The sequence below is a fragment of the Acanthochromis polyacanthus genome, chromosome 12 (assembly GCF_021347895.1).
Source record: "Acanthochromis polyacanthus isolate Apoly-LR-REF ecotype Palm Island chromosome 12, KAUST_Apoly_ChrSc, whole genome shotgun sequence".
In the NCBI taxonomy this organism is placed as follows: domain Eukaryota; kingdom Metazoa; phylum Chordata; class Actinopteri; family Pomacentridae; genus Acanthochromis; species Acanthochromis polyacanthus.
The window spans coordinates 26,155,675-26,178,262 of record NC_067124.1 but is presented as its reverse complement, the minus strand read 5'-3'; the positions used below and the strand labels follow the sequence as shown (position 1 = coordinate 26,178,262).

Here is a 22,588-nt window from a genome sequence, read left to right as displayed (position 1 = left end):
TGCAGCCCGTGTAATACATTTTACATTCATACATTCTTTTTTGAGTTCACATAATGAAGAATGAAACAAGTATGCCTTTTCCAAATCCTCATGATGCTTCTATCCTGACGTTTAATATTCATATACATTGTACGATGGCTGAATGAAGTGTCTCTTTGCATGAAACTATTCAGGATGTTCAACAAGACTCAGATCACACTAAGGTCATCTCAGCATTAACTATGCACCCAAGATCGAATCTCTCAATTTTCAAACCACAGAAACAACAGAGCACAACAGCTGCAGCCATTTTACCTTCCCTGTCACTCCGCACAGCATCGCTCCATGTCAGCAGTTAGATGGTCAAACAGTAGATTTTCATGTATCCACATCTAGATGTTTAAAATGGTAATAGTCAAACACTGTGCTGCAAAACAGGACCAGATTGATTCTGAATTGTTTTACCCACCACAAAGAAGGTATACTCAGGGGAATTGTAGTCCTTTTATCCACAATTTGGAATTCAAAATCAACTTCAAAACACCCAGGAGAAGAGTGATATATTCACAGAAATGAATTGTTTCAAACTCTCTTATCCATAGCTAGGGACAGGGAGGAAAACGAAAGATTTATTTCAAGACAGCTACATCCTGAAGCAGGGAAGCACAGAGGCCACAACTGGGCCTTGATGGAAATTATCGGTTTTACCACATGACCTGAATCACATTATTTTAAAGTAAAACAAAAAACTGACATCCATTGGAACTGTCCAGTGCATTGAAAAATAATCAAATCACACACAACTGCACATGGTCAAAATTGAAGAAGCTCTTCAAAATCAGACACGTTTACAGTAAACAGTTGGGTAAACTTTAAAGGACGGGCTCACATTTTTTGATTTCCATTTTGTTACATATCAATCTGTGCAATTTCAATACGCTAATCAGCCACACTAAACCCACTGACAAGTGAAGTGAAATGTTGAAAATGTCACTACAATGACACCTATGAATGACTGGGATGCATTAATCAGCAAGTGAACAGTCAATTTTCTTGAAGCAGGGATGTTGGAAGCAGGAAAACTGGACAAGCATCAGGATCTGAGTGAGTCTGACAAAGTTGAAACTATAATGGTCAGGGTTAGGGACGGTCGAGTTTAGCCAAATTAGGTGGGCATCTTCTATAGTTAGTGTTTTCACTTCTTCTTTGTTTGCCTGCTGAAGAGAAGCACAGAGCACAAACAAGACTGTAAATGTTGCCAGGAGGAGCAATTACAGCAAGCAATAAAGCTGTCAATGTACATATGGGCATGCAAGTGGTGTTTTAAGAGAGACCTGATGAACTTGAAGAAACTATCCTTTAATGCTACAGCTTTCACTTCAGATGAGTGGTTGAGAAAGCGGGGGTTTGTTTATAACCTGTCTGACAGTCTGTCTGTGCTGTTTGGTTTAATGGTCTCTATTTTGCAGTCTATTGTCACACAGATCTCGGCAACTTGAAGCCAATTCATCCATTCCAAACAAAACAGTGAAGTGAAAAGACTTACTGTAGTAATTACAAGTCATCTAAGCAACAATTCCCCATCGAGTAGTTTTGCGGGTTGGAAATGTCAAGCAACTCATGCCATTCTTTAAGTCAAGTGTGTGACCTTCAATATCCAAAGCGTGGAACAGACCCAGCGGAGTTCAGCAACAATAACCACCCACTGAGAGGGCGAGTAGGCGCTTGATGTCAATATCTTCTCTTCACTCTTCATTAGTGATCCTGTTACATGTTGCTCTCTTGCCCTTATTGCAAATGACAGTTGATTATATAAAGTTATTGACCAGCAAAAACAAAAGATAATGGAAGCAAATTGACTGAAACCCTCTTGCTGCCAGCCACACAGCGCCATTACCCTTGACACCTCTACCCCTCCTATTCTCCAACCCACTGAGCTTGTGTTCGCCTCTTGCTCCACCTTTGCCAGCATTTATTTAATACGAAAATATATGCAACATGAGGCATCCTGGAGTTTGACCTCTTTTCTACAAGCTGATGAGAGCAAAAGGTTTCAAACAGCAACCACTGAACTGAGCATTAATCTTCATCTTATCATGCGTTGTTCTCAAATTTGCCTTGTACACGACTCACTCCGACCTTTTAAATAATTTATGCCATCCGCTCCTGATTACTTTAGGAGGCCTTTTTTTTCAGCTTTTTCGCAGCGACTAAATCAATCTGTTTTGGATTTCTTTTCCACAAAACGTGACACGAGCAGATCCACTCCTTCATCTTGTGTTGTCAAGTGAATCAGTCAGGCATAGCTGACAACAGACTACAGCCGAACTTTCTGGCAGATGCTAGAAGTAAACTCATCTGCATTCTGAATTCGCCTCATGCAGTGTGGTCTACAGAGCTAACCACAAACATCTTGCCTCTCATCTGCCTCATGATTAAATTGCCTTAAAGTATCAATCCCATTTAATTACTGTCATTATCATCAATGAGAAATTACCAGCGCCCAAAACGGCAGGGTTAATTAGGCTTTCAGGGACAGACAGATTATTTATTTATCTGCGCTCGCCTGCAAAAGGAAGATATGAATTGGGAGTTAACTTCACGGAGTGTCTGCTCAGCTTTCTTAACCAGCCTGCCTTGATTTTTTTTGTTTGTTTTAGACTCACTTTACTCTGTTGTCACTTTGCTCCCCATCACAGCCGTCTGTTTTGTCTCTCTGTTCCTTTCTCGCTCTTCCTTTGTTTTTTTAAATCTTGTTTGTTTTTAATGTGTTACACACACATCTGAATGTAGCTATGTACCATTTACCTCTGATTCCCTTTATAATAAACAGACATAAAAATGATGTATTCAGTGTTTTATATACTCCATTATTCAACCAAACACATGATATATTGACCTAACATGTACAACGGGCTTTTTGAACTTTTACTTGAAGAATCACTCAGTTTTCTGTTTTCATGAAGCAACACAACCAAAACAAAAGAGATTCTTTCACAACTGATTTCACACATCAAAAGACCACCGAAGCTCTTTCTGCCCTCTATTCTTTGTGCTGCAGCTACAGATTTCACTGATTAGTTTGTTCTTTTTCAAGGAAAACGTCCAGATCAGAAAAAATCAGCTGCTGCAGAGGATTTGTGTGAAATGCGCCCTCTTGGATCTTGATGGCACATGATGAAGAACTATGGCTCAAAGCAAGAGAATTTTACTTCTGAGATGGCAGCAATTTTCATTACTACACAACACTCCAGGAGCTGATTTCACAGCTACAAATCAGAGATGCGGGAAATCACTGAATCTTAACATAGTATATTTGCTGTAGTGCTGTTTGGCTGGGTGCACACTTTACTCCCCAGAAGACTTCACTGGCTAAAAGCGAACAGAAACAGAAAAACATCTTACTTTTTGGGTGGCACTTGTCCTACGTTGACTCGGACACAGATGACCTTGCGAGTTTGCATTCCCATGGAGCAGGGGCCCTGACCGTCGCTGCTGCCTCGGCCACCCAGAGAAGTGTTGAGGGGTGAAGCAGAGGGGTCTTCGGTGCAAGGGCCCCAGGGCCCCGTCTGCCAGTGGTACACTGTACAGGCATGTTCGTTGCAGTTCCGCACCTCTTGAAGGGCGCTGCTGTTGGGGCACAGGGCACCACCTGACAATAAAAAAACAGTGAAGGTCAGAATTTTATAAGCGAGAGAAGACAAACCTGTTGCTGTGTACGGGACGTGATAAAGCTGTGGTAGTAGTGGATGAAAATGATGTTATGTGGGATTTCAATGGAGAAGCTCCTAGTGATAAACTCATGGAGAATCATCCACTCCTGTAGGTCCCTCAAGGATCTTTGGTTTCATGGGCCAAAACTTCTGTGTTTCAGAAAAATCTCGAATAAACCTACTTCGCAGGACCAAACAGCAGCTCAGCAATTAGCTGATGATCATAGTGGACCATTTAACAGCTGAAAAGTCAGACATTTCCCTCAAGACTTGGAGGAGAAAAAGACAGAGCTAATAGAGAGGGTAATATTAGACTTGACATTCAGAGAAATGTAAGTTCAAATGAATGCTAATGTGGCTCTGTGTCTTCTAGATGTGTGAATATGCAAATAACAGAATATAGTATTTCAGGTAGGGCTGGGCGATATGACGATAGATATCATCTGGACGACAGAAAATGTCTATCGTTTTATGTGAAGATCCTATCGTTTATATCGCAGTGTAGCAAAACACACTTTACGGCAGTTTTTTACGTCACCGACGTGCCTTACGGCAAGCCCAGGCACACGGCCAGTGTTGCCAACTTAGCGACTTTTTCGCTAAATCTAGCGACTTTCCAAAGTGTCCTAGCGACTTTTTTTGTCAAAAGCGACTAGCGACAAATCTAGCGACTTTTTCTGCCATTTTGGAGACTGACAGGAAAACTCGGATCATTCTGCAGTTATTGTTTTCAACAAGCAGCAGGTGCTGCTGTGAGCTTCTCCCCCTCCCAGAGCACAGGCTGTCAGTCCAGTAACCCCGCAGCAGTCCCAGGGTCTGATTAGAGGACACATCACTCCGCGGCCAGATGACAGATGAATCGCGCATGCGCAAAGTCACTACAGATCCCATCCAGACTTACTGAGTGGGATATAAATGAAAATGTCTCTTCACTGTCAAACTAAAATAAACCACAGCATTTATCCTCTAGTACAAAAACATATTTTGGGTGTTTTATAATCACTTTTGGTCTCTTCCACAATGTTATTCCTCTCTCCTACAACGTTGATTACAATTGCATGCAAACTGGGAAATATGCAAATTAGGCAATGACGACTTTTAGGTTTTTATCACCTGAAAAATATGCTATATCGTGATGCATATCGTATTGGGATATAAAATAAGCTATATCGGGATATAAAATTTTGGTCATATCGCCCAGCCCTAATTTCAGGACTGCTTGTTTTGCTGTCCTACGTGGCCAAAAAATAAACAAATGAATCCCGCAACAACTAAAGCTGTTAATACCAACATATTGGTAATCACCCTTTAAACGATCTGTTCTTTAGAAAAGGAGCTTCAGCTCATTTCCTTGCATGGTGCACACTTCAGGAAGGAGCTCTATTAAATCCAGCACACCTGTCAGACAAACTTATTTTTCACCCTGGATCTCCTGATCCTAAAACCGAATGATCTCAAATGATCACAGCTTTGTTTGCAAGTGCACGCCACAAGTTTATTGAAGTAAATAGAACCTAGCCACATACAGTTTTCAACCTGGCCACTCGTTCAATGTTTATTCAAACTAAATTACATAAATAGCCAGCTTCTAATGCTTCGTGACAATCTAATCATCATAAGAAATGAAACATCAAAAATATTTTTTTAGCACCTCGGACACGGAATTTCTTAAATCAAAGAACTTTAGAAAAGAAATTGTAAATGAGCCAATTTCCAGTTTTAAGAGATGAGTTTGTTTCCCTGAGGCTACACACCAAGGCTCAGGTTGATTGATTTATATGCAGCTGCTAGATTTTATGCACAGCGATGAAGACTCAAGACATCAGTGTTATCTTCTTTTTTATTTTTTCTGTATCATAAGTACTGAAAAGATTTTTTATTGTGATGAAACCTTTCACTACTTATTAAGCTTTTCATTGCTTTTATTAGTTTATTTATTGCCATTGACATATTGTGTTTTGTACTTTGCATCTTTTGTCATTCTTGTTTAATTTTACCTTCATTCTTCTTTGCTTTGTTTGGCCGTACTGTCTGGTTTATTGATGCTTTGCCCTCTGGGTTTCCTGCTTTGGTTTTGTCTGTCAAAGCACTTTGCAAACTCACGTCTTTGAGAAAGCTATATAAATAAAGTTATTTTAATGCATAATGTCTAGATATTGTGTGTATTTTGTATTGCACTTTCACTTGTAGCATGAGCAGTCATTTTTTCCTGTCTGGAGTCCCAGCTATTAGAGTGCTTGTTTTGAAGGCAGGACTGACACATTTTTGAAATCAAATTCCTCTGAAACTTTAAATCAAGACTATCCTGAAACTTCACGTGTGAACTAGACGTGTATGATTTCTTATATTGTGAATGTGACGAACAAAAACCAGTTTAAACCACTGAAAAGCCTGGATATGGAAGTTTTCTCCATAAATCATTTGACTTGCCAACTATGACATTTAAGAGGCCTCATTATTCCAGTCCAAAATCAAATAATTAGGCCTCTTAAATTTTAATATTCTCTGGTTTATTTCATCCTCTGTGATTGTAAACGAAGAATCTTTGAGTTATGGACCAATTTTGGGCGTTATGAAACACAGACATGGATCAAACAATCGATAAGTTAATCAAGGAACTAATCAACAGACTAATCAACAATGAAGCTAATTGTTTTTCTGAATACAGTCATTGTATTTTTTTCTCAGTAAAAAGCTTGAATTTTATAGGTGGCACATTTTACAAATTTTATGCTACTTATGCTGTTTGACAGTCTGGTTTCCATTCTGTTTATTCAGCATTTATGCTATTTACATTTTGTCTCTTTCTATTTTTTTTTATAAACAGCGATGAGACAGAAATTATACATATACAGCAGTGTTCACACATGTCTAATCCTTTTTCACAGAGGCAATTTTGCTCTCTGGTGAATGTTTATGTTTATGAGAGGGGCTTAAATGTTAAATCCCACCGCGAGTCAGAGGTCAGACTTTCATTGCACTACTTTAGATCGTATAACCTCCATCTGTTCCTGCTGCTACCCCCCTCCTTGAGCCCGTCTCACTCTCATTTCTCTTGCGAGGCAGCAGTCAGTCAGTTGTTGGGTCGATGGACTGAGAGAGGCTCTCAGGTTTAGAGTAATTGCAGACACTTAGGGCTTTCAGCAAAGATTGAGAGGCGTTGCAGAACTCGGAGTCCTCCACACCTGTATTTCTGCGCTGGAGTTGACAGAGAGCCAGTTCCTAAATGAGCGGCGGCGTACACACAGTCGGTCCTGAATCGCACACTGCCAGCTCAGACAAATCTCACCCTAATGGTTACTGAGAATGACTTCCTTTCCGCTGACTGTGCCATGTCACCTTAGCTGCCTAACAACGGGGCCACGCTAGTTCCAACACTAGCATGACATGGCGTCTGTCGCTGAACAATGGCATAGAAAGCGCTGTATGTTGGACAATGGGGACAATGTGGAGTAGCTCAGTGGAAATATAACCCAGACGATGCAGCAACAAATAAAGCCAACAAATGTGAATTATTCAAAGTGACAATGTGTTTACATGCCGCATTACACGTAGATCATATGCACCACAAGGGAATACACACCGATGAGCCACAACATGAACCCTACTGACAGGAAAAGTGAATGTCATCTTGTTAAAATAAATTACCTATTGGGAAATCTTGCGTCTTGATATTCATGTGGATGTTCTTTTGACATGTATCGACTACCTAAACCCCAATAGCAAGTCCCCAAATCAGGTGAATTGAAGTAAGGCAAATTAACTGGAACATACCATCCTACAACTTTTATTTTCTCTTTGTGACAACAACAGAAAACCTGCACGGTTCCAGTTTTCATGGCTAATCTCTCTGGTATAGTTTTTGGTGTGAGTGTGTTTGTTTATTTACTTGGAGTTTATTGGCATGAGGGAGGAACAGGAGAGAAATACTGAAAGGGAAGTTTTGTTTTCAAAACAAAATTCTGTCTGCTGTTGAACTGCACAATTAATGGAATATTAGGCACAGTCACAATATTGGCTTCCCAAAAAGTAATTGATCAGCTCCAATATTGGCACCTAAAATGCTCCACTTATTGAAAACAGCCCATGTGGACAGAATAATTTGGCTGCAGCTTGAAGAAATCTGACCTCAGAATGCCTTATTTCATCGTTTTCAAAGCTATTATTGGTCGCACATCTTCTAAACTGCTGCAATGCACAACAGCCCAGCTAGCGTCAAACATAAATGGGATGTGAGGCATTCAGGGAACATCGGAACAGTTTTTGCTAAGTTCTGCAAGTAAGTCAGTTTGGGTACACTTTAGTTGAGATTTCACCCCTAAGAGATTATAAACAGGCAAAGAAGAAACTAATTTTAAGTCTGCATTGATGCAAACGTTTGTACATTAGCAGGAATGTGGCACAACATAGAAGTGCAAACAGCACTTTAATTTAAATAGGGAAGTGCAATAGAAACATTTTATCTAAAAAAGAATTCATTGTGATAAATAGTATATCTCGATCTCAACGTGGATTAAAACAATCTCAGTCCCTTGTATAAAAATATTTCGGCCACGGAAAGGATGATGTTGACCAAAATTGTTGCCACTGTAGAAGACAACATGACCATTTAAATCAGCACCACAATGCTCTGTATGACCATCAACCAGGTCTAAATGCATTCAAGGCAAAAACTTACTTCTAATGCCTTTGCCAGTGTTACGCCACATGAGAAGGGTTGCATTTGATATGTGTATATCAGAACCACTCTCCTACAAACTTGACCAAATCATTCCAGAATAATTTCATTCTTCTCAAAAAACAATATCTGGAAGAAAAAAAAATACTGTATCTTTTTTCTAATACATACTGCAGAAAAGCTAAACAGCACAATGTTGGTTATGTCCTACATCATGCAGCCCTAACGCAGAGTTTCTTTTAGCACAAGAAGAAGACCTACATAATATCGGACATTCTTTAACAGTACTAACCCTATGGCTGATGGATGTATTAAGAAAAAAAGTGTCTAGATCTGTTCATCAGTCAGGCGGGGGCAAAATGTTGCCATCTTTCAGTCCAATAAAACTTGTGGGAACTGCAATCCAGTGTCCTTCGATTATTTCATTGTCTTTTGAATAAACTATCTAGCTCACCCACAAATAGCTGGAGCAAGTGGCACTTGAGCATGAATCTTGAATATCATCCAACTGATGGGTGTCAAATAGTAAGAGGCACTTGGACTTCCACAAGTCCCACCATAATCACCATGGAATTAAACGTAAGCAGTTATGCTAAATAGGTCATTAATTAGGCTTATTAATGTACTAATTAGCACAGCATTCCAGGCAAAACTGGAGGTTGCATATTAATATAAACTCTGTGTCTTAAGCTTTGAGTGCTTTTTTGTAGTTTCAACAATTTTTTTCTTCTTCTCTTCATTAATATGCAACAGAGGAGCAGCAAAATCTGCCAAGGAGCTCAAAAATGTAATCAGACAATCTACTCTGTAGGGAGAACTTACGTGGAGAGACAAAGCTTCTTTCAGGTATTGTTCTTGAGTAGGAGTTTCCAAAAAAAAGTGTGACAGCAGAATATAGTTTAATATAGCTTTCCTTTGTATTCTGTAACATTCTACAGCTACAACTACAATACTTCTAGTCTGTCCAAAGTCAAAGATTTACCAAGAAGTTCTGGAAACTTCGGCACCCGTGAAAGACCTTTGATAAATACAGATATTACATATGTTAATGTCACAGGTGAGGTATGCACTACACAATGTAATACTACAGCTAAACAGCAGCTAACACAATCAAGCTATTTCACACATGGCCAACTAGGCCTGACTGAACTACAAGTCGCTGAACACATTCAGAATCAATTATAAGTTACCCTTAAGCTGTTATGATAATGTACACATTCTTTAGAACTCAGAACAACAAGCTAACAATTTTAATTTTGCCACAGAATGACACATAGCTAGAGGTTTATAACAGCTACCAGCAAACTTTAATTACAAATGTTACCCTCCATCACGGTGATCCACGCCACAACCATTGCAGTGACTGTGACAAACACACACACACACACACCCACACAGGAAAATGTTTGGTGATACGACAAAAACAACAGACAGACAGACAGAAAGACAGGCGGATGCACACAGAGATTTAAGGCAAAGAGAACAAGCATATGCGGAGAAATGATCTTAAAAACAGATAAAAAGTGAGTGTCAGGCGAGGAGACAGACCAACAGAAATAATCACCAGGACCGATAAGCAGACTGTTTGAGATAAGGACAAATGCACATGCAGACAAGTGTGAAATCCAGACATTCAGCGAGTGACAGCAAAGGACGACTTGAAAGGCCATGACTAAGCCAATATCCAGGCCTCATCTGCATACATTTCCATACACGATGGGGCACAAGACTGCTGGGAGGTGGAGACTCACCTTCCCCAGCGTTGTAGGCCAGAATGGAGCGCGTCCTCATCTGCTTGCCCTCGATGGTCTTACTGGAGCACGTCTGAGAGCAAGTGGACCAGGAAGTCCAGTCGCTAAGCACACAGTCTCTGGAGCAAGGCACCTCACAGGGGACGGGTTCTGGAGCCGGGGAGGATGAGCAAAGATTTCTGTCCACTTCTTCTCCTGGAGGAAACAGAGTACAGAACAGAATTAAAAGTTGCGTGGTCAGAAAGTAGGACAGTAAAAATACACTCATATTGTCAGCTTATATTGTTTATGACATAGCAATAATGAGGTCATATCTTGGTAGAACCAAACAAAGCAATAATAGGGTTTAATTTTTTATAAAATGTAAGAACATGGCGGTGTCCCAATGTGTTATTCTGCTTGTAAAAATCTGAATATACTGTGATAATATCCTGTGAATAATAATTGGGTATATTAGCATACATTCTCCAGCACTATGCTGAAGAAACTGAAACAATATTACATTCTGTTTAAAGATCACGCTGGTGAAAATCAAGTTTTTTTTATGTTGGTAACTTGTCCATATTTTATATGCTGGAAGACATACCATGAGCTAAATGAGGAGTCAGTGCCATGGATCCATAGTTCTACCTTGAAGCTACAGTTTATCAATGACAGTCTCAAAAACACAGATTCAGACTTCCTGGCTGAACATAACAGTCCCAGAAAACAACCCTGTCAGCTTGCAAGGTGGGGCTTTTTCTATCATTATTTTTTCCATGGTTTGATTATCCATTCAACCATTATCTACACACCGCTTAATGGCCATTAGAGTTGCAGGGGGCTAGAGCCTATCCCAGCCGACACCCTGGACAAGTCACCAGTGTATCGCAGGGCTTCATATAGAGACAAACAATCACATTCACACTTATGGACAATTTAGAATGATCAATTAACCTCAGCATGTTTTTCGGACTGTGGGAGGAAGCCGGAGTGCCTGGAAAACACCACATGCATGCACTGGAAGAACATGCAAACTCCATGCAGAAGGATCCCGGGATGTAAACTGGGGATCTTCTTGCTGCAAGGGGGCAGTGCAAACCGCCAATCCACTGTGCAGCCCTGGGTTGAATATGTATGGCTAAATTATTCTAATTACACAACTTGTTCTTGTGTTGCATAGAGTACTTGGAGCAGAGTCATAGGTGGGCTGGTGTGCTTGAGAGGGGCAAGTATTATCATCCAAGTTTTGAATTATGAAATTACAACAGTTTGGAATTATTGTCATTTATCACAGACAGAAAGTCACCCTTGTACCTTTATCTTTAAAAAAAAAACCAATACTTCCAAGATATCCCCATTAGTATCACCTCTGTCATGAATCACACCAGCTGTTTGTATAACTGAGGTGCAGTAAACAGCGGCCTTTTTAATTCATTATGTACCTACACTCAACAAAAATATAAACGCCACACTTTTGTATTGTGGGCAGTCTAAGGCACACCTGTGCACTAATCAGCATCTTGATATGGAACACTTGTGAGGTGGGATGGATTATCTCAGCAAAGGAGAAGTGCTCACTGTCACAGATTTAGACAGATTTGTGAACAATATTTAACAGAAATGGTGATATTGTGTATGTGGAAAAAGTTTTAGATCTTTGAGTTTATCTCATAAAAATGGGAGCAAAAACAAAAGTGTTGTGTTTATATTTTTGTTGAGTGTATTTACTCTAGTGTAATCCTGGCATCTTACACATTGACTATTTGGCACATTTGTGAAGTTCATGAAAGCCAAAAAATAATACAGAACCTAAAACTCTGAAGATGGAGAACATCTGAGCACGTAAAAAGGGAACAAATGAGCCTGATGAAGCGCTGACTGAAACATGTTGCTTTTGTCAATGTCAATACCACATCCATGACTATGTTTTTGAGTGTGTCTCAATGTCCACCCTGTACTACAAACATTGTTTCCTGATTGTGTTCTAAAAGTTGGCTTGCCAGCGATGGGATAGTCTGTGTAGTAACATGGCAAATAAAAATACATTTTAAGATGCAAAGATTTATTACAAGAATGATATTATCAGCTTCAAACTACATCTCAGCACAGAGACGACTGGAGCAGCTGAGAAATGAACAGCTGTGTGTCTTAATTGATGGCACAATGTCAAGCAGGCAGCCCATTTTAAATAGTGGAGACGTGCTTGTTTTCTTAAGATGCCTCTTCTCTTGAGGACAACTTGGGAAGTATATTCTCCCGATTGGCACAACTATCAACTTGGCATTCTTTGACTGTTTCATGTGTGTATTATGGAAACTAGACAAAGTGATAATTTATAACATACAGTTAAAACAAAGTAGATTTAATCAAGTACTATATATTAGTAGCTTGGAATTTTTGGGTTTCTGTACTTCACTTATATATTTCTGCTTGTAATGGCTGCTGTAGCCTACTCTGCCTACTTCCACTCCACTACATTTAATTGAGAGTTGTAGTTACTTTTTGCTTTAAGATTTTACATAAAGAGGACATACTGCCTGTCCAAAGAAGAGCAAACAAAAATGTTGGAAGACATATCCTGTGGTTGTTGATGTTGATCTGTTTCAGAAGGGTCAAATTATTGGCCTAAATCAAGCAAAGAAAACAATTAAGGAGATTTTTGAAATGACTAAAATCAGGGTAAGAATGTCCAACCCATTATTACAACCTGGGAGGATAGTGAAGAACCATCATCTCTGAGGAAGAAATGTGGTCGACCATGTGGTCTGATGAGTCCAGATGTACCTTGTTCCAACGTGATGAGTCCATCAGGGTAAGAAGAGAGGCGGATGAAGAGATGCACTCATCATGGCTAGTGTCTACAAGCTTGTGGGGGTTAGGGTTATGATCTGGGGTTGGTAAGGTTTAGCAGTGTTATGTTCCCAAAGAATGAGGTCAGCTGATATCAGAATATACTGAATGACCAGGTCTTTCCATCACTGGAGTTTCTCTTCCCTGATGGCACGACCATGTTCCAAGATGACAATGCCCAGATTAATGGGGCTCACATTGTGAATGAGTGGTTCAGGGAGCATGGACTGGCCTCCACAGAGTCCAGACCTCAGCCTCAATGAGAATCTTTGGGATGTTCTGGAGAAGACTTTGTGCAGTGGTCCGACCTTCCCATCATCAATATGAGACCTTGGCAGAAAATTAATGCAACTCTGGACAGAAATAAATACTGTGACATTGCAGAAGCTTATCGAAACGATGCCACAGCGAATGAGTGCCGCTTTCAAAGCAAAAGGCGGTGCAACAAAAAATTAGAATGTGCGACTGCAGTGTATAATAAGCTTACTAATACAATATGCATTGTTAATAATACATGCTGTAGTTTAAGCATCATTCTTATTCTAATAAAACAAAGAAACAAAAACATACTGTCTGGTTTGGGTCTCTTGTCACATTTCTATGGAGGTGGGTGGGCACAATACGTTTTGTGTTCCTACACAAAATCTGACCCACAGAGAGAGACAGAGCTGCATTATGATACAGTTCTATGCATTAAGCATTAGCCTGCCGATGGCTGTGGCCACCGTCTGCACCACTGCATTTTGAAAGACAAATAGAGGAGTGTATCCCTCCAGCTTTCTTACTAGCCACTGCTGAGGCTGATTGGGACAGGCTGTCACAGTGATTATGTCTGCAGCCAGGGGATGACATTGCTGTTGCTGTATTAGTGGTTGCAGCCATGTCTATGCTTTGCTTGTTATGATTATGGCTCTGGCACAGTAGTTTATAATGGGTGTACCACTAACTACACGCAGCATTGTGCATGTGCAGAGAACTGACTTGTTGACTCCTGCAGTGTACTAGTAACACATCTGTCATATCTGATTAAAGCACCAGGGGTTCAAACAGTTACAGCACAGACAGATAAATCTTTCTCACCACAGATTAAACCACAAATACTCAACTCACGAGCAAGCACTTGGCAAAAGTGTGAACTCCCTTTAAACAGGAAAAAACTGACACAACCAAACTCTGGGTCGATCTGAATTAACTAGTTGGGGTGGTAATGGGGAAGAGAGGAACAGATGATGGAGGGCAAAGAGGGCATTGAGACCAAGAACAGCTAAAAAAAACTAAACTAATTATACAAATATAGACCCAAAGCATTTCTCTAAACTGGCAGTGTACGCTAACAGGACTGGAACAGACACAACGACATATGAATCAGGGGAATGCAAAAAATATTGCAATGGGACACAGAAATTAAAGCTAGGGGAAACCAGATCATAGAAACCAGCAACAGCAAACTGGCAGCATACAAATGAAAAAAAAACCCCCCTCCCCCCCTTAGATCTCCTCAAAAAGCCACTCCTCTCACAGTGTGAGTACAGCAAGAGGATTAATCCGCAAGAGCAAGCTTTGGCTGAGAGAAGCATGCAGCACATTAGAACCACTGTACATTATGTCTAAAAACACACAGACTGTAACACTGCATCTGTAAACCATCCCATTCCAAACCAATATGCACTGATATAAGATAAACACCATCAAACTGCACTTGCACACAACAAACCTCCAATGCAGACAGATGGTATCTACACACGTGGACAAAATTGTTGGTACCCCTCAGTTAAAGAAGGAAAAACCCACAATTCTCACTGAAATCACTTGAAACTCACAAAAGTAACAATAAATAAAAATTTATTGAAAATTAAATAATCAAAAACAGCCATTACTTTTGAATTGTTGATTAACATAATTATTTAAAAAACAAACTAATGAAACAGGCCTGGACAAAAATGATGGTACCTCTATAAAAGATTGAAAACTATTTGACCAGAGTGACATGATTAACTCAGGTGTGTCATTTAATTGACATCACAGGTGTTTCCAAACTCATAATCAGTCAGTCTGCCTATTTAAAGGGAGACAAGTAGTCACCCTGCTGTTTGGTGAAAAGGTGTGTACCACACTGAACATGGACAACAGAAAGCGAAGGAGAGAATTGTCCCAGGACATCGGAAAAAAAATGATAGACAAACATCTTAAAGGTAAAGGCTATAAGACCATCTCTAAACAGCTTGAAGTTCCTGTGACAACAGTGACTCATATTATTCAGAAGTTCAAGACCCACGGGACAGTAGCCAACCTCCCTGGACGTGGCCGCAAGAGGAAAATTGATGACAAATTGAAGAGACGGATCGTTCGAATTGTATCCAAAGAGCCCAGAGTAACCTCCAAAGAAATTAAAGGTGAACTCCAAGGCCAAGGTACATCAGTGTCAGATCGCACCATTCGTCGTTGTTTGAGCCAAAGTGGACTTCATGGGAGACGACCAAGGAGGACACCACTGCTGAAAAAAACTCATAAAAAAGCCAGACTGGAATTTGCAAAAATGCATGTTGACAAGCCACAAAGCTTCTGGGAGAATGTCCTTTGGACAGATGAGACCAAACTGGAGCTTTTTGGTAAGGCACATCAACTCTATGTTCATAGACTCAAAAACCAAGCATACGAAGAAAAGAACACTGTCCCTACGGTGAAACATGGAGGAGGCTCAGTAATGTTTTGGGGCTGCTTTGCTGCATCTGGCACAGGGTGTCTTGAAAGTGTGCAAGGTACGATGAAATCTGAAGACTATCAAGGCATTCTGGAGAGAAATGTGCTGCCTAGCATCAGAAAGCTTGGTCTCAGTCGCAGGTCATGGGTCTTCCAACAGGACGATCCAAAACACACAGCCAAAAACACCCAAGAATGGCTGAGAGAAAAGCGTTGGACTATTCTAAAGTGGCCTTCTATGAGCCCAGATCTGAATCCCATTGAACATATGTGGAAGGAGCTGAAACATGCCATTTGGAGAAGACAACCATCAAACCTGAGACAACTGGAGCTGTTTGCTCATGAGGAGTGGGCCAAAATACCTGTTGACAGCTGCAGAACGCTCATTGACAAATACAGAAATCGTTTAATTGCAGTGATTGCCTCAAAAGGTTGTGCAACAAAATATGAAGTTATGGGTACCATCATTTTTGTCCAGCCCTATTTCATTAGTTTGTTTTTTTAAATAATTATGTTAATCAACAATTCAAAAGTGATGGCTGATTTTGATTATTTAATTTTCAATAAATTTTTATTTATTGTTACTTTTGTGAGTTTCAAGTGATTTCAGTGAGAATTGTGGGTTTTTCCTTCTTTAACTGAGGGGTACCAACAATTTTGTCCACGTGTGTATATACACAGATACAGTGTCCTCCATAATTATTGGCCCCCCTGGTTAAGATGTGTTCTTTAGCTTCTAATAAATTCTTTTTTTTTTTAAATAATATAGGACCACAATGAGAAAAAGAGATAAATCCAACCTTTAATTGAAGCGCATGTATTCAGTGGGGAGAAAATCACACATTAAGAAACAATTCTTTTACATCAAATCATGTGTGCCACCATTATTAGCACCCCTGATGCTAACACTTTGTACAACCCCCTTTTGCCAACAAAACAGCACCTAATCTGCTCCTAATACATTTTGCAACAATTTTCAGTGTGAGAGTATGCTTCTGCAATAAAAATTGAATTTATTTTAAGGTTTTCAACACATCTTAACCAGGGATGCCAAAAATTATAGAGGGCGCTGTATATGGAAGAGGATAGAGGCTACAAACAGTGACAATAGACACACATATACACAAATGGATGCAAACATCTGGCATGCTTAGCAGTGCAAGATGTAGGTTTAGGTGGAACTGTAAAATGTAGCTTCACAGAGCCTTGCAGAAATTTACAACAACTCACCACTTCTTTATACAGCATGTTTAAACAACAGCCATTGCGTCGAAGTGTTTTGCAGTTAAAACATTATGGCCGGCATTATAAAAAAATCCCATAGCTTTATTTATGGTGTGAGTTTACCTGAATAATTCACATATTAGAGAATAAACCCCTACAAAAACAATAGAAAATACTATTTATAAGTGCAGGGTGAGACCCCATAGTAATATTCATTATAGAGAATAATTTAACTAATGTAATAATATAGCTAAGTCCATACATTATTACAAAAATGGAACTTGCTGTAATTAATATAAACATTAAGGCTAAGACCCTACGGCATTATTAATTATGGAAACAGACCAAGGCTAAAGTTTTGACCCTAAAGAAATATACATACAAGTCAGACAGGCAGGTAAGTTATCCATTATCTCCTGCAGATTAAATGCAACAATTAGATGGGCTTCTAGACTTTGACTAAATAGAACAAAAATGCTTCTGGATTGAACTGTGTATGCAGCATTACCTCATATTAAATAAGCTGATGCCTTAATAATTGATGAAAAAAGAAAACGTCCTTTGGGCACTCTGATTCCGACATCTGTGAGTCGAGATATAATTATTCGGCATTTTACTAAATTGGAAAGGTAAAAGAAAAGTGAAAACAAACTTAAAAGAAACTGGTGTAGCAGAATTACTCATAGGCTGACAGCTGCTAGATTACTACGTAACTATGTAGATACAAGTACTGCAGCTCCACATTCACCAGCTACCACAGAAAACTGCACAGAAAAGATGCATGGAGTTCAACAATTCAATAATGTCATGTACAATAATGTATAATACTAAAACCACTGACAGGTGAAGTGAATAATACTGATCATGTCATCACAATGCAATGTTCTGCTGGGAAACCTTGGATCCCAGAAGTCATGTAGAGGGTACTTTGATGCATCAGTAAGCAAATGATATCAGTGCTTTTTTTTTCTATTTGTGCTGCTTCAGGCAATGAAAACTCATTAGAACAGAAGAACACGTTGTTTGCAAATAATGTTTAATCACAACCTGCATCCATGAATGGCAAACAGAATGGTGAATAGTCAACAGCATTCTTACCAGTAACACGTCTGATATTTCTGGATTATCGAGATTCCTTCATTTACCTAAACCGCACTTCATCGCAGAAATAATTCCAAAATGTTCACTTACGTTTTCCACATTGACATGGCAGTCGATTATGACCCTTTTACATGGATTAGCTGTAAAATATTTATATTGAAGCACTCTTGCGCATCTCCATACTAAAATGGTACTGAACATGGAAAGCGTAAATTCACATGGGAATCCCACATTTTTACACTATCATTCATGTTTTATTGATGAACTCCTACTATCAACCATAAGTGGATTATATGAACCCACATTTGACTGCGTCTCTTCATGTGCTGCCATGAACCAAATGGAGCACATTTTCTTCTTTAAGTGATGCATACACCCAGGAAAATGTAAACCTCTCAATGACTGAATTGAAATTTCAAGCAGAAGAGAAGCTTCAAGATTCAGACTGGGCCTGACTTCGCATTAAGATGTCACTTTGACAGATATGCAGTGAACCAATCATGACTGAACTGAGAAGGCGTGAAAATAAGAAGTGACAAGGGACCCCAGCAGTTTTAAGGATCACACCGAGAAAACATGAATGAACAGAACACCCACTATGAGAGGCAGAGCTCCGTACTCAGTATGCAGAGAAGAAACAGCTCCCTGCCTAAGTGGGCAGGCAGTCAGCATGGGGAATATCAATAGCGAGTTTCAATAACATTTGTATCGACCTTGGCCTGTTGTCTGGGGCCTGGCTGTGTGGCCTTTTCTTTTATGACCAGGACACACTCGGAGGAAAGATACAGCCGACATTGCAGTGAAAAATCTCTGAGGCGAAAAGCAGAGCGAAAATCCAAACAGAACAAATCAATTTTCATCAGATGAGGGAGTGAATGTGAGGGGGATCAATCAGCCAAAGTCAGGGGGAGAAAGAACTGTGCAGAGTTGGTGCAACTCCTGCAATACAGGAAGGGAGTAAACACCTTACCAAATACCTGCAGCTGATGCATGAACCATGATTTGTGGGAGACGTTGGAAGGACAATTTGAGTTCTCTAGTGGGGAAAACATGAACACAGTCATTGCCCTGGATCATAAACCAAGATTTACTGAGTACATTTGGAAGTGAATGTGATTCCTCGAGCTGCAGCGCAGTCTAACTTTACATGCTGAATCAATAAACACTGTGTAATCTACACCTCACCCGGAAAAAGTGACTGGATCAAGATCGATAATGTGGTGTATCCTGTTTTGTCCAAAATATGTCCACTATCTGAATGCAAGAATGTCTGGCAAGCATCTCTACGCTGCCGCCCCTCATATTAAAGATTTACAGTAATAAAGAGCAGCAGTAAAAATCAGAAGCTGCAAAGGGCACAAGATACTCCATGACTCAGGGCCACGGAGGATTGATTTGATTTAGTGCGAGTAAGGTTTAATTGTGCGTGTAGAGAGGAAGACAGTAATGAGAGAGACAGCGTGAGAGAGGTGCCAACTCTGAATCAAGCAAGCGTTAAAGTAGGAGAGGTTTAACAGGGATAGAAGGAGGAGGAATCGGGGGAGACGAGTGTGGAGAGAATTCTTCACAAAGTTGATGAAGCAGGAGTTCTGCCATGGAAATCTCCTCACGTACTGTCTTGTGCAACTACAGTTGGAGGGTCAGCGGAGAAGGGACCTTGAAAATATACGATTTTTCATGCAAGGTCAGACCTGCATTTCTTTCTCGCAAATGAAGGTGGAGGGTGAGTAAGTAGCCATTAGGACTTTGTTCGATAATGTTCACCAACACTGTCTCTAAGGAAGAACAAGTTTAATTTCAACAAATGAAGCACTTAATTTTTAAATTTGTGGGGCATGAAGCACCATTAGCCTCATCTACTTAAATAATGAGATTAAATCCTCCTCTCACCATTGCTGTTGACACATTGGACCTGTGGGAGCTGAGTGCCAGGTCCACACTGCTTCTCATCTTCAGGAATACACTGATCCAGACTGACCAGCTGCCAGTCATAGCAACTAGGCTCGTCACATGGCACCGCCTCCACCAGGTGCGGACAGTTTCCTGGACCTCCTGTTGGCTCGTTTGTAATCTGTCGTTTCCTCAGTTTGAAACCTGCAGTTCAGCAAATAGCATAGAGACAGGTTTGTGCATATTTTATATTTCAAAATTCCCTGTACATTTTTCAGATCACAGTTCACATCAAATACCTAGATGTTTATGATGTAAACAAATGGTTATGAAATTCAACTGTTAACAAGTATGTTTTATTCAGATAATGCATGCTATAATATGGTCAAAAATCTGTCAGAACATTGCAGCTTTAGATACTGTAGCTCATACATACCAATTAACACCAAACCCAGACACGTTTAATAGCACGTTTTTCAACCTGCAATGCTAACGCAGTAAATAACAATGTCTCTGCCCTAAGAAGAGCCTGCTGCCTATGCTCCTGTTATTTTTCCTTACCATAATGAACAAATAAAATTAGACAATAAAACCATTTGTGAGTTTTGGTCTCTTTTATAAAGACAAACAGAAATGAGTTGAAATACAGATAAAAATACATTTTCACAGCATCTGTACAGGGATGTTCATTCAGAGTGTCTATGGAAACAATCAACACAACTGCAGCCATACAGGTATGTTTTCCCAAAGCCTTGATTATACTTCCTTGCAAACCTGCATATGTCCAGCTGCAGAGACCATGGACACATATGAACACATGGTTCCACACATGCACAGTGATTTTAATCTATGTATTCCCAGCATGCACACTACTTCTTTTGGAAGGCTGGGCATTTTGTATACTCACAGATGCGGAAAGGACAGGCTTGGCATTACACAAAAAAATACTGTTTGATTTTCTAACTACATCAGCGCATTCATCATAAATGTTCAGATAAGCATATATGCAATCTAAAAATATTGCTGCCGTTTCTCTTAAATTAATTTGGTCATGTAAGTCAGGATTTGGAACAGTTACAGGGCACTGGGAGCAGAGCTATTTTGCAGGCAGTGACGTACAGATGAAGGGGAAGCTCTGAATAGGAGTGCGCTTTCAACAGCCTGCCATACTTCTTGCCTTTCTTTCAATAACATTGAGTGCTTTCTAACACAGTGGTAAACATTTTGCCTGTGCTGGCTGCCTGCTCAAAGTGCCAAGAAAAGCACTCTACTTGCATGATCAATTTATTTTTAGGAACTTTAGAAAACAGAGGCGGGGCAATAGTCTGGGAACACAAATCTATTTCAATCTCCCTTTGTTTTGTTGTTTTCTCTTTTTTTATACTAGTCAGACCTGGAAATGACTAAAATCCAATTAAATGCTTTTCAGTACTCCATCAGAACCTTAAGAATGACAGATTTGTGATTAAATATATGTTCTGGTGTGACAAAAGCAAGGTAAGGCTGATTACATATAATCTCAGAACTATCCATCTATCTCTCTCTCTCTCTCTCTCTCTCTATTGGAAAGCTCAACATCTGTTGTCATAATTATGCTGATTTGACCAATGTACATAGATGCAGTATTCCTTTTCACCTGCTGTCTGAAACCCTCCGTTGTACCTCCTGTCACTGTAGTGACCCTCAAAAAGCCCAGTCTGCTGTAACTGGTCAGCTGGGATGACGAAAGCAAGGTAATCTCAGATCTATAAGTATGGGCAGAAAGATGGAGCCTAACAGAAGTGACTCTAGTGAGAAAATAATGTCACGCTATGAGGACGCTCTTCATTCTTTGTCTGAGGGTGAGTTGGCATCATAAATGTGTTACATGGTGCTGCCGAAAAAAATTAGTTTTCTGTGGGAAAAATAGCTGTACTATAGGTTTTCAGACTTGTATATACACAGAAAAGCAGCTAGATAATACACTTAAAGAAAAGCAAAATATGGGCTCTTTCAGCTTCAGTGAACAAAACGTGGATTATTTAACTGCTCTTTCACAGATATCACAAAGACAGTATTTTGCATGAACATTTTACTTTACCCAAACTATGAAAACACCGAGTATTGATATCGTAAAAGTAAGTTTTCTACTGACAATGTGGCTGCAGCACAGCACCTAGAAAGGATATGCCTGGTATGCATTTACAGCACGATGACCTGATACTAGTACAGCCATTCAGTTATGAACTATTCAGTGTTATCCTCTGCAGCTGTATGTTTATAACATTAGCTATGATGACAATATTATGTACTGCAACCATAAGGAAGATTTCATGTTTAAGAATGCATTCAGACTCCATAATAGTCTTTATACAGAGTATTAATTATAAATAAAAAATATAGTGTTTGATGGAGTATAAGCAGCATTTACTAGGATGGAAAACCAACCACTTTTTAAAAAATAATGTCGCAATGTCAAATTATAATTACTGGAAACAACAAACGGAATGAAGTAAGAGGTTGTTTTGTTTCAGCACAAAATGAAACTGTCAGAATTTATCTCATTGCCAGAAGGACAACAGGATAACAGATGACTGACAAATTACTTTCAGCATGTTTCTCATCTATTATAATGGAAAAAAATAAAAATGGGAGGGGGAGTGGTGTTATTGTCTGAAACCAATGTAACAAACCGACTTTGATAAATCATTATAAAGCTTAAGAAGTAACACCGTCTGTCC

The 22,588-nt window shown here is 39.7% G+C and overlaps 1 protein-coding gene across 1 annotated transcript in view; it reads right to left on the bottom strand.

Moving 5' to 3' along the window:
- The window catches only part of LOC110956001 (thrombospondin type-1 domain-containing protein 7A), a 196,253-nt gene that overhangs the window by 90,170 nt on the left and 83,495 nt on the right, over positions 1 to 22,588 (bottom strand). The window contains exons 6-8 of the mRNA XM_022201220.2: positions 19,869 to 20,072; positions 10,122 to 10,316; positions 3,385 to 3,631 (exon numbers count right to left, since the gene is read on the bottom strand). Of these exons, the coding sequence (XP_022056912.1) occupies positions 3,385 to 3,631; positions 10,122 to 10,316; positions 19,869 to 20,072 (646 nt within the window). The remainder of the gene's footprint in view (positions 1 to 3,384; positions 3,632 to 10,121; positions 10,317 to 19,868; positions 20,073 to 22,588) is intronic.